The sequence below is a fragment of the Eleutherodactylus coqui genome, chromosome 7 (assembly GCF_035609145.1).
Source record: "Eleutherodactylus coqui strain aEleCoq1 chromosome 7, aEleCoq1.hap1, whole genome shotgun sequence".
Lineage (NCBI taxonomy): Eukaryota > Metazoa > Chordata > Amphibia > Anura > Eleutherodactylidae > Eleutherodactylus > Eleutherodactylus coqui.
In genome coordinates this window covers 143863277-143876597 of record NC_089843.1, presented here as the reverse complement: position 1 = coordinate 143876597, position 13321 = coordinate 143863277, and the positions used below count along the sequence as shown (strand labels likewise).

The 13321-nt window shown below is 39.2% G+C and overlaps 1 protein-coding gene across 1 annotated transcript in view; it reads left to right on the top strand.

Moving 5' to 3' along the window:
* FAT4 (FAT atypical cadherin 4) overlaps nucleotides 1–13321 on the top strand; it is a 214969-nt gene that overhangs the window by 177239 nt on the left and 24409 nt on the right. Inside the window, exons 7-9 of the mRNA XM_066573773.1 lie at nucleotides 2605–2785; nucleotides 3878–4125; nucleotides 8009–12358. Coding sequence (XP_066429870.1) covers nucleotides 2605–2785; nucleotides 3878–4125; nucleotides 8009–12358 — 4779 coding nt within the window. The remainder of the gene's footprint in view (nucleotides 1–2604; nucleotides 2786–3877; nucleotides 4126–8008; nucleotides 12359–13321) is intronic.

Below are 13321 nucleotides of genomic sequence, written 5' to 3'. Positions count from 1 at the left end.
GAGCAACTTCGCGGGTCACCATAGGAGCCGGGAGAGGTAAGGATGTGCTGATATTTTAGGTTATAGTTGTAGAAGGGCTTTTACCAATATACTGTAACTCAGAGAACGCCTTTAAAGGTGGTCTATTGCAGGACAATCCCCTTTAAAAAGGACCATTTGTTAAATGCTCTTTCCAATGCACGCATTATTGCACTTGGACTTGACATTATGTAATTGCACTAAAATGGTCGTAGAGTGAAAAGCATCTTAATTTGCAAATCACATTCTGTACTAAGTAGTGTTGAGTGAACCTTTGAAAAGTTTGGAGCTGCCAGTTCAACAAACTTTTGTAAAAAGTTCTGTTTTGTCCAAATTAATTTGAACCAAACTGGAAGTTCACCAAAACCCCTAAAACTGGTGTATAACACTGTCTAAGAGCCATAAGAGCCTTGTATAATATTCTGAGTGTTATAATGGGTTTTACAGCTCTTAGACAGTGTTAGGGTGGCTTCACAAGAGCGTGTTTTTGCGTGCACATGGGTGCGCACCTACGTACGAGCAAAAACACGCGTGCATGCAGCTGCATGCATTGTTTTCAATGCTCTGCCGGCACCCCTGAATTGTTTTTCATGGAAGGGCTTTATATATAAGCCCTTCCTTGAAAAACAATCATTTTAGGGTAAAAAAAAAAAACGTACCCTCCGCCGCTGCCGTGTCCCCCACGGGGATGAAGAACGCATCTGCCGCATGCGGCAGATGTTTCCTTCACCCCCGCTAGTTAAAAGAATTCACTGCTGCTACATCTGCCACATCTGTGGCAGATGCAGCAGAGGATTTCTTCAATTCTCTACCGCATCTGTCACACATGACAGCTGCGGTAGAGAATCCTGCTGCCGGCATCCCCGTCATTGGATTTCAGGGTAGGGCTTTAAACATAAGTCCTTCCCTGAAAACCAATAAAAGTAGTGTAAAAAAAAAGAAGCATACTCACCTTCCTTCAGCTGCCTGGTGAGCGCTCAGCCAATCACAATCAGAGCTACCAGCAGGCAGGGATTTTGAATCCCCGGCTGCTGATATCTCAGAACTACAGAGCCAGGGACAGCGCCCGAAGTTGCGGCTGAGCTCCGCAGCTGAAGGCATGTGAGTATTTTATTTATTTTTTTTTTTTACACTATTTTAAATGGATTTTCAGGGAAGGGCATATGAAGCCCTTCCCTGAGATCCATTGATGGCTGCCGGGGCTCAGCGGCGACTTCTCGCGGTGTCCCCAGCTCTGTAGTGCTGCTGAGCTATCAGCATGCGAGAATTTAAAATCCCCGCCTGCTGGTAGCTCTGATTGTGATTGGCTTTAGCGCTCAGCCAAACACAATCAGAGCTACCAGCAGGCGGGGATTTTAAATCCTCGGCTGCTTATAGCTCAGAACTACAGAGCCGGGGACAGAGCCAGACGTTGCGGCTGAGCTCCGGCAGCTGAAGGAAGGTAAGTATGCTTTTTTTTTTTTTACACTACTTTTCTTTGATTTTCAGGGAAGGACTTATGTTGAAAGCCCTTCCCTGAAATCCAATGATGGGGATGCTGGCAGCAGGATTCTCTACCGCACGCACGCACAAAAACATGCTTGTGTGCAGCCACCCTTATACACTATTGTTCAGGACTAGCATTGAGTGAACCAAACCAGTAAAACCCTGCTTTGGGTAGATCTTTGTGTAAAGCTCAGTTCAGGTTCATGCTAAACCAAAGTTTTAGTAAAGTTTGACCCGAAACAGGGTTTTACTGGCTCAGTTCACGCAACACTGGTATTAAGTTTCCCTGATATGTTATCAAGCAATAACATATCGACTAACTAACTGCAACAGTATAGAAAAGCAGAAAGGTTACTAATCCAATTCTCTTGGGTCTTGGACCTTCCCAGAAGAGGTCACTGCTTTTCACAAAATTTACTTTAAAGTCACCATTTTTCACAAAACATGATTTGCTACTAGAATACGTATTGCATAATGGTATTACACTCGTACTCACTGTTGGGACACACAGAAATATTGCTGCAATGTATTATATCTCCATGTTAATATTCCGAGGACTGGCAAGACCGTTCTGGCTTGGCATTTACTGCAGGTGCGATAAATCAAAGATCACACCATTGACAGGGCTTCTGAATGGGTGGTCTCATGAAGACAGCACTCTTTCATATTGAAGGCAGCACAGCAATTAGCTGATCTCCATAGCTCCGGTTTTAAATCTCTACATGGAAAATGTAATACTACATGCAGGCCATTCATATGAATGATTGACCATATGAAACATGAATGGGTCTGGTTCACTAGAGCCACTTTTAGTGAGCAGTCTTTGCTTTTGACCCACCTAATGTCCATATAGCGACCCGGGCATATGGAAATCAATGATAATGATAGTAATAACAGTAAGGCAGAACATAATTAGTGTTTCATGGTAATATTAATAGTTAAATCAATGAGGGCTTTTATCATACTTTATAATCCATTAAGCGCTGCGGAATAAGTTGACGCTATACAAATAAAGATTATTTTTATTATATCTTAATAATCTTCATATTCAACCTTATTAACGTGATTTTCTTTCACCTTTTTCTTTGAATGCCCTTACAGGAGCTCCTGCACTTACTGGAACAGGCACGATTATCGTCAACATAGATGATATCAATGACAACAAACCCGCATTTGCCTTAAGTCAGCATTTTATAAGTATCCCAGAAGATGCCCCCACTGGCACAGATGTCCTTCTGGTCAGTTGTTCTGATCCTGATGCGGGCCTGAATGGTGTTGTTCGGTAAGCTGTGTCACATGATTACATTTCCTCTAGCCTCACTCGTTACAAGTTGTACTTTTCAACCCCCTACTGAAAACCACCTCCTGTTGTCAACACCACTAGGCTTCATGTGACAAACCATAGTTTAATGCATTTGCCGCTACTATATTTTTCAAGGCAAGTAATGAGGATGTTAAATTATATTGACAAGCCAAGGGCTACCTACTGAGTGCTCAAGGAAGTCTAAACAATCTTAGTACTCGTTAATTAAGTCTTCTTTGCTAGCAGGAGTACTATGTAGTGAATTGTCATCAAAGGTGAAGACTATAGCAACAATATGGCAGTGACAGGGCTGATTATAGAAGACAGATTAGAAAAACATAAGTAATATATATCTATAGATATATATAGCTATATATATATAGATATATATATAGCTATCTATCTATATATATATATGTATATATATATATATATATATATATATATATATATATATATATATATATATATTATTCACACATTACTTATGTTTTTAAAACCTGCTATATGTATATATATATATATATATATATATATATATATATATGAGAGTTATCTATTTTGCCCCTATTGTTTGGGATGCCTTTGAAAAAGCCAGTGAAATCTGGTGTTCTTTGCTACGTATTCCATGCTCTCATTCCCACAAACAAAGAGTAAATTAAAATGATAGCTCTTTTGATCGTAATGTAATTTGTTTCAAACCTATATTTAGTATTACATTTTTCATAAAGGGGGTTATTTATTTTGGATGCAGATCATTAAGAGTGAGGATTTAGCGGTGATAGTTGCAATATTAAAGTAATTTAAAATGATCACAGAGGTTTATCTGAAGCAGACACGTCGTTAATAGAACATTAAATCTTCAGCTTGGCTTAGTGTTCATTAGCAGAATATCTAGGTTTTAATGAGTTTCTTCAGATTTCCTCATTTTATTGTTGCATCTAGGGGATAGTGCTCTGCAGCAAATGCTAGAGTCTGTAATCTTCTGATTTAAAGCAACATTTATGGAGTTTAATAAAAAACAAATCTAATGAGTGAATATAAAATGACTTTCCGTTTTCTTTCCTACAGCTACAGCCTGGTTGGTGGGAATTCTCAGTTTACGATTAATCCTTCTACTGGTCAGATCATAAGCAGCTCATTGTTAGACAGAGAGGTCAAAGACAATTATACACTTCTCATTGTGGCTACTGATGGCGGTGCTCCGAGCTTAACCAGTTCAACCGCGGTAACAGTGAATATTCTGGATGTAAACGATAATCCACCAAGATTCTTACATAACCCATATGTAACTCATATACCATCACCTACAACTTCAGGTAAGCACACTCCACTGTTGGCTGTGCTCAATAATAGATAGAAAGATAGATAGATAGATAGATAGATAGATAGATAGATAGATAGATAGATAGATAGATAGATAGATATGAGATAAATAGATATGGGATAGATAGATAGATATATAGATAGATAGATGGATATGAGATAGATAGATATGGGATAGATAGATATGAGATAGATAGATAGATGGATATGAGATAGATAGATAGATAGATAGATAGATAGATAGATAGATAGAGAGATAGATATGAGATAGATAGATAGATAGATAGATAGATAGATAGATAAATATGAGACAGATAGATATGAGATAGATAGATAGATATGAGATAGATAGATAGATATATAGATATGAGATAGATAGATATGAGATAGATAGATAGATAGGAGATAGATAGATAGATAGATAGATAGATGGATATGAGATAGATAGATAGATAGATATGAGACAGATAGATATGAGATAGATAGATAGATAGATAAATATGAGACAGATAGATATGAGATAGATAGATAGATATGAGATAGATAGATATGAGATAGATAGATAGATAGATAGATAGATAGATAGATAGATAGGAGATAGATAGATAGATAGATAGATATGAGACAGATAGATATGAGATAGATAGATATCAGATAGATAGATAGATATGAGATAGATAGATAGATAGATAGATAGATAGATAGATAGATAGATATCAGATAAATAGATAGATAGGAGATGGATATATAGATAGATATGAGACAGATAGATATGAGACAGATAGATATCAGATAGATAGATATCAGATAGATAGATAGATATGAGATAAATATATATGAGATAGATATATAGATAGATATGAGACAGATAGATATCAGATAGATAGATATGAGATTTATAGATTGAAGTCCAGAGAGAGGAAAGAGGAAACTGCATATTCACAGTGTATAGTTGTACAGCAAGGACATAGTGTATTTGTGAGCATATATGGGCATAAGCAGGGGTGGAGCTAAAGGCTCATGGGTCTGGGTGCAAAAGTTTATCTTGGGGCCCCCCAAATTCTTTTAACCTCTTAACGTAGAGGTGTAATGTGAAGCTTCTGGGTCCCAATTCAAAACCTGTAACGGGGCCCCCAACTATAATGATTTATTCATAGTACTGGGCTCCCTATATGGAGAAGAGAGGCCTTATGAGCCCCCTAAGCCTCGTGGGCGCGGGTGCAACTGCATCCGCTACATTCCCTATGATTATATCAGTGGGCATAAGCGATTTTCGGTTCCGTAAATACACTTCATATATACAAGGACGAAATGCGCTTATACCCATGTGAATAAACCTTTAGTCACATAAATAGGCTTCTGTCATCTGTAGTACCAGGCACAATCATGACTACGTATGTCACTATGCCTGGGTAAACTTTCGTCTAAGACCCTCATTGATCAGTTATTGATGGCTTTTCCTAAGGCTCTGTTCACACTCAGATTTTGGAACGGGGATTTTCATGTTGATTCTGTGCTGAAATTCACATCAGAATTCACATTCTTCCACTATCCTTTGTGATTCAATTGGAATCCATGGCAAAGTTCATACAGCAAGGATTTTTCTGCATAAAGATTTTGAAATCCTCGTCATGGAAAAAAAAATATTTACATGTCAATTTTTTAAGCAGTTGCAGTGCAGAATCCCTGCTGAAGCCTCGTTGGGCGACGGAACGCCGATTTGCCCTATTGAATAAGACTAAATCCATGTGACAATCTGCAACATTTAAGATGAAAATCTGTGTAAGGCCTCAGTCAGACGGGCGTTTTTTGCCGCGATTTGCGCATGCGCATGGGTCCGGCGATTTTATAAAACCATTGCTTTGCAACGGTATCGGACACATGAGCGCTTTTTATGCGCTCGTCCGATAAATTATAGAACAGAAATCGCAGATCGCACCTATCTGCGATCTGCGATTCCTGTTCTCTTCTCTATATGCGCTCAATGGGGCCGGCGGCAGCAGCGCTGACCCCATTGAGAACATATAGAAGACAAATCATTCTTCTCTGCCACAGCTGTAACAGCTGTGGCAGAGAAGAACGATGTTTGCCCATTGAATTCAATGGAGCCGGCAATACAGCCGCCTCCATTGAAAGCAATGGGCTGCCAGCGAGCGCAGGATGAATTGTCGGGAAGGGCTTAAATATATAAGCCCTTCCCTGCAATTCATCCAGCGCTGAGCCAATCAGGGGGCAGGTCTGACTCACACCCCCTTCACACCCACTGCAGGCCGGCCGCGCGGAACTCCGGCTGCCGGGAGCAGGTAAGTATATATATATTCTTTATTTTAACACTTTTCTGGATGAATTGCAGGGAAGGGCTTATATATTTAAGCCCTTCCCGACAATTCATCCCACACTCGCCCGCAGCGCATTGCTTTTAATGGAGTGGGCTGTATTGCCGCTCCATTAAATGCAATGCGCTGGACAGCTCCGGCCCGTTTCTAATGAAACGCGGCTAGGAGCAGATTTTCAGGCGATTTTCGGGCACCGGTCACGCGATTTGCGGATGCGCATCCGTCATGCGATCCGCAAATCGCGCGAAAAAACGCCCGTCTGACTAAGGCCTTAGGCTGCCTTCACACAGGCGCTAAAATCGCATGAGATTTGTGTGTTTTGAGATGCACAAATCTCGTATAAATATGACCCCCATTCCAGTGACACAGCTACATCAGGGCTTGTTTTTTGTGGAGTGAGTTCTATGGTACCATTTAAGATACCATATAATTTATTGGAAAACTGAAAAAAATGTTTGGAAAATTGGAAAGTAAATGAAATATTGTCATTTTTTTGGAGGGTGGGGGTATTTTACGGCATACGTGATGCAGTAAAAATAACATGTTATCTTTATTCTGTGTGCCAGTACCAAATTTATATAGTTTTTTGTAGCTTTTTTTATTGCTTTCTGTTTTTGCCCCCCATAACTTTTTTATTTTTCTATTGATGCAGCTGTACGAGAGCTTGTTTTTTGTGAGGTGACCTATAGTTTCTATTGGTACCATTTAGCGGTACATACAGCTTTTTGAACACTTTTTGTTCATCTTTTTCGTGGAGACTGGGTGACCATAAAACGTGCATTTCTGGCATTGTGTGTTTTTTTTTCTGACAGCGTTCACCATACAGAATTAATAATGTGATATTTTAATAAGATGCACTTCTATGAATGCAGCTATGCCATTTTTTACAGTTTTTTTTTTTGAACGATGACTGGGAAAGAAAGTTGTTTTTTTTTACTTTCATTTTTTTTATTTTTTGTAATAATTGAAAAAATCTTTCTTTTACTTATTTCTACTCTTTTTTTAACCCCCATTGTATAATCAGTGACATACAATATACTGCAATACTATAGTTTACTGTTTACTGTATAGTATAAAATAGACTGCATTCCGACAGGCATTCTATTGAGACATGCCACAGGCACATCATAATAAGCAAACATTCATGACATCCCTGGGGGCTATGTCACCTGAATGGTATCATCATGGATGGGCCATTAAGGTCATTTAATTCCAGATCGCGACATTTAAATGCCGTTGTCAGAATTAACAGTAGCTTTTAAAATGTTAGCAGGCATGATCAGCTAACACCGGATACCCATGTGTATGAAATGGGCTCAACTACTGAATTGTGTATGAAGTGGACTCGACTACTGAATCCACACCATACAGTGACTCCTGATGTGTGCTGTACATGTATGACATATGTTGGGAAGGGGTTAAGTGCTGATTTTTAAAAGCAGGTTTGTATTTTGCTACTCTTTCCATGTAACATTGTCTATTTTTTGTACGTTGAGTACTTTGTAAGATATTCATTTTCTTTTTTTTTTTTTGCTTTTAGATTCATTTGTGTTTGCTGTGACTGTGACTGATGAAGATATCGGCACAAATTCAGAACTTCATTTTTCCTTAAAAGGCCGTCATGCAGATAAGTTTCACATTGACCCTCTACGTGGTGCTATAAGAACTGCAGAGCCATTGGAGGGATCTTCGGAGATAACATTTTCTGTCCAAGTAAAAGATGGTGGTGTTAATTATAAATCGGATTCAACCACTGTGACTGTCAGATTTGCTAACGAAGCTGAATTCCCCCAGATTAGAGCCGATCAGACAATATTTGCATTTTCCGAGAATCAAGAAGTAGGAACATTGGTGACAACAGTCTTTGGCTCCTCTACAAGAGATGGAAGTTTATCTTTTTACATTGCCAGTGGTAACTTTGGAAACACATTCCATATTGATGAATTAAATGGACAGCTTTACATTAAGAACCCATTAGATTTTGAAACCATTTCTAAGTATGTCCTATGGATTGAAGCACGAGATATGGGATTTCCGCCCTTCTCCTCTTACCAGAAGATAGAAGTCAATATCTTGGATGTTAATGACAACGTGCCACAATTTAGACAAGATCCGTTCATTGCAGAAATAATGGAAAACCTTTCACCCCGTAGGATACTCACAGTTTATGCGAAGGACAAGGATAGCGGATCCAACGGCCAACTAGATTATGCAATTGTTGATGGGAATAAGGATAATTTATTTAGTATAAACAGAGTTAGTGGTGAAATAAGAAGTACAAGGCTACTGGATCGAGAGAAGGTTTCTCAACATATTTTAACCATCAGAGCATCTGATAAAGGGACTGCTCCCCAGAGCTCGATAGTCAAAGTAGTTATCAATGTTTTAGATGATAATGACAATGCACCAAGATTTTCTCAAATATTTAGTGCATCCGTTCCAGAGAATGCAGCTTTGGGCTACGTTGTTACACAAGTTACAACATCGGATGAGGACTCTGGGGCCAACGCCGTTAGTAGGTACACAATTGCAGACACTAGTCTTCCTTTTCATATAAATCCCAATTCAGGTGTGATAACAGTAAGCAGACCAATCAACCGAGAAGATACTGATCGCTACATTGTTCGAGTCTCTGCCCATGATTCTGGGTGGACTGTAAGCACCGATGTTACCATATTTGTGACTGATGTGAATGATAATGCTCCACGATTCAGTAAGCCATCCTACTATTTAAACTTCCCCGAGACAACAGAGCCTGGAATTAGGATCACCCAAGTTTTAGCATCTGATCCTGATGAAGGACTGAATGGCCAAGTCTATTACTTCATCAAATCTCAATCTGAATTTTTTAGAATTAATTCAACAACAGGAGAAATATTTAACAAGCAGCATTTGAAATATCAGAACCCTAGTGCATCAGGAAACATTAATATCAACAGACACAGTTTTATTGTCAGTGCTTCAGACAGAGGTAGTCCTCCTCTCATGAGCGAAACCACACTATCAATTAACATTGTTGACAGCAATGACAACCCTCCTAAATTTTTACAAAGCAAATATTTTACTCCTGTAGCCAAAAATGCAAAAATTGGCACAAAGCTAATTAAAGTTACAGCTGTTGATGAAAAAGACTTTGGACTGAATTCTCAAGTGGAATATTCTATGTCAGCTGAGAACTCTGTTGGAAAGTTTCATATAAACAAAGATTCTGGGTGGATTAGTGTGGTTGCTTCTTTAATGATGGATTTAAATAAAATATTTTTGATTAAAGTTACAGCAAAAGACAAAGGTAATCCTCCGCTATCATCTCAGGTAATAGTTAACATTACCATAACTGAAGAAAACTACCATACACCGGAATTCTCGCAAAGCCATATAAGCATAACTGTCTTGGAAAGTTTTACAGTTGGAGCAGTTATCAGGACTGTATCCGCAAGGGACAGGGATACTTCTATGAATGGAGTGATCACATATAACATAACAGCAGGAAATGAAGCTGGTCTCTTTGCTATAAACACTTCCACAGGTGCATTATCTTTGTCCAAAAACCTTGACTATGAAGTGTGCCAAAAACATGACTTAACCATCAGTGCTGTAGATGGAGGATGGGTTGCTAAAACAGGTTACTGTGTTGTAACAGTACACGTTAAAGATGTCAATGACAATCCTCCTATTTTCCAGTCGGAGGACTATATGCCTAGTGTCATGGAAAATGCGCCAAGTGGCACAACAGTTATTCGCTTGAATGCAACGGATGCAGATTCTTCACCAAATGCCGTTACAGCTTATTCCATACAGTCATCAGACAGTGACCTTTTCGTAATTGACCCAAACACAGGCGTGATCACAACTCAAGGTTTTCTTGACTATGAAACAAAGCAGTCTTATCATCTGACTGTGAAAGCATTCAATGTTCCTGATGAGGAACGCTGCAGTTTCGTAACTGTTACAGTCCAGCTTCAGGGGACAAATGAATATGTACCTCGATTTGTATCAAAAATGTATTATTTTGAAGTTTCCGAGGCTGCTCCTAAAGGCACTGTAGTTGGAGAAGTTTTTGCAAGCGACCGGGACTTAGGAGTTGATGGGGAAGTCCACTATTTAATTTTTGGCAGCAGCAGGAAAAAGGGCTTCCAAATTGAGAGAAAGACAGGAAAGCTGTATGTTTCTGGTCTACTAGACAGAGAAAAGGAAGAAAGAATCTCATTAAAAGTCTTGGCAAAGAATACCGGGAGTATTCGGGGTGCTGATATAGATGAAGTTAATGTTAATATCACTGTACTTGATGCTAACGATCCCCCTGTTTTCAGCTTAAAATTTTACAATGTTCAAATCAGTGAAGGTGTGCCACCCGGTACCCATGTCACATTTGTTAGTGCCTTTGACTCGGATTCAGTTCCTAGTTGGAGCAGATTTTCTTATTTCATTGGTTCTGGAAATGAGAAAGGGGCCTTTTCAATAAATCCACAAACAGGTCAGGTTACTGTTACGACTGAATTAGATAGGGAAACCACACCGATCTACAACCTTACTGTGTTAGCTATTGACTCAGGAACACCCTCTGCAACAGGAACTGCTACCCTAATTGTATCTCTAGAGGACATCAATGACAATGGGCCAGCATTATCTACCACAGAAGGAGAAGTTAAGGAGAATCATAGAGCAGGGACTCATGTGATGACACTACAATCCACAGACATGGACCTTCCTCCAAATCAAGGTCCATTTAATTATTATCTCCTTAGCACTGGCCCTGCTACCAGCTATTTTAGCCTCAGTCCAGGTGGAATGCTGACTACAACCAGAGAAATTGATAGGGAACAAATCAGTGAGTTTTTCTTATCTGTTGTGACAAGAGATTCTGGTTTTCCACAAATGTCTTCCACGGGCACTGTAAATGTTAAAGTTATTGACCAAAATGACAACCCATCTGAATCAAGGACAGTTGAGATTTATGTTCATTATTATGGAAATGTCTTTCCTGGGGGCACTTTGGGCAGTGTCAAACCTCAAGATCCTGATGTTTTGGATAGCTTCCATTGCACTTTTACATCAGGGGTTACAAGTCTTTTCAGTATTCCAGCCGACAGTTGTGACCTCCATTCTCAGTCAAGGTCTGCTGATGGGACATTTGACCTTATGGTTCATAGTAATGATGGTTTACACAGTGCTGTCACAAATAACGTCAGAGTTTTCTTTACAGGATTCAGTAATGCTACAATTGATAACAGTATTCTTCTTAGGCTAAATATACCAACTGTTAAAGACTTTTTGACGAACAATTACCTGCATTTCTTGCGAATAGCTAGTTCACAATTGACTGGGCTTGGAACTGCCGTACAAGTGTGTGGCGTTTTTGAAAAGAGTAACAAGACATATGTCATGACTGCAGTGAAAAGAAGCAATAATCATTATGTTAACCCAAGCGGAGTAGGCACTTTTTTCGAGAGCATCAAAGAAGTATTATTTCGTCAAAGTGGAGTATGGATAGAATCGGTAGATCATGACTCTTGTGCACATAATCCTTGTTACAATGGAGGAAGCTGTATGAGAAGACTTGCTGTAAGTCCTGGAATTACAGTTTTGGAGAGTATTCCCGTAATAATAGTGGCAAATGAACCTCTTCAAACATTCATATGCAAATGTATGCCAGGATATGAAGGAAACCTATGTGAAACTGATATTGATGAATGTTTGCCACTTCCATGTCATAACGGTGGAACCTGCCACAACCTAGTTGGAGGATTTTCTTGCAGTTGCCCAGATGGTTTTACAGGAATTGCTTGTGAGAGAGATATTAATGAGTGCCTTTCCAGTCCTTGCAAAAATGGCGGCATATGCCAGAATTTTCCAGGAGGTTTTAACTGTGTTTGTAAAGCTGGCTCTACAGGTAAGATATTGTCTAGCTCACTATCATTTTATTCTTTAAGAGTTTTTTAAACAGCTTGTTTGTGTATTAGCTAGTTTACACATTTGCGTCACTGCATTGGAGCATCATTTTTACACGTCCCTTTTAAGTTGTATTATTATTATTTTCATCCTGGTCTACCCTGCTCTGATGTGATAAGGGATAGAATATTCTACAAATCTGTAACCAATCGCATCATCAGAATGTTCATAGAAGATTACTTTACTGATCATGCAAGAACCATTAGTGTCCCGTTGAGTATTGTTTAGGTATTGAAAAGAACTATGACAGAAGGATGGTGGCACTCTAGACAATTATGGTAGTTCTTGAGTGGAAATCAATAGGCAATAGTGTTAAGCAAACTTTTGAAATCAAACTTTCACTAATACCCCTGAAATTAGTGAATAACATTGGTGGTAGTGATGGTGGTCTCCTTCTGTGGCTCAGTGGTTAGCATCATTGCCTTGCAGTGTTGGGGTTCGAGGTTACTCCTGAGTGGTTATTTGTATGGCGCATGCATTCATTGAGGAGAAGGAAGAGGAAAAAGCATCTGCAACAGCAGCAGCAAAGTGTCTCAGTGGCTAGCATTGTTGCCATGTAGTGCTGGGGTTCTAGGTTCAAATCTGACTAAGGACAAATGAAGACAGACAATATCATGTCATGTAAAGTGCAGTGTAATATTTATCTAATAAATAAAGGTGAACATTATGAAACACAGGAAGAACATACCAACTCTATGCAGATGTTGCCATTGGTCAAATGTGAACCTACAACTGCAAGGCAACAACTGCTGAGCCACAAGAGGAGTCCACTGTAACTCACCATTCGGGTTTGCTCAGCATTAGTAAAGATGTGTTCATTCTGTTGAAGTCATGAGGACTGTTGTGAAAATTTCACTGCATAGAACAAGAATAATGAGAAAATATTTGCACGAACTCTACCTGT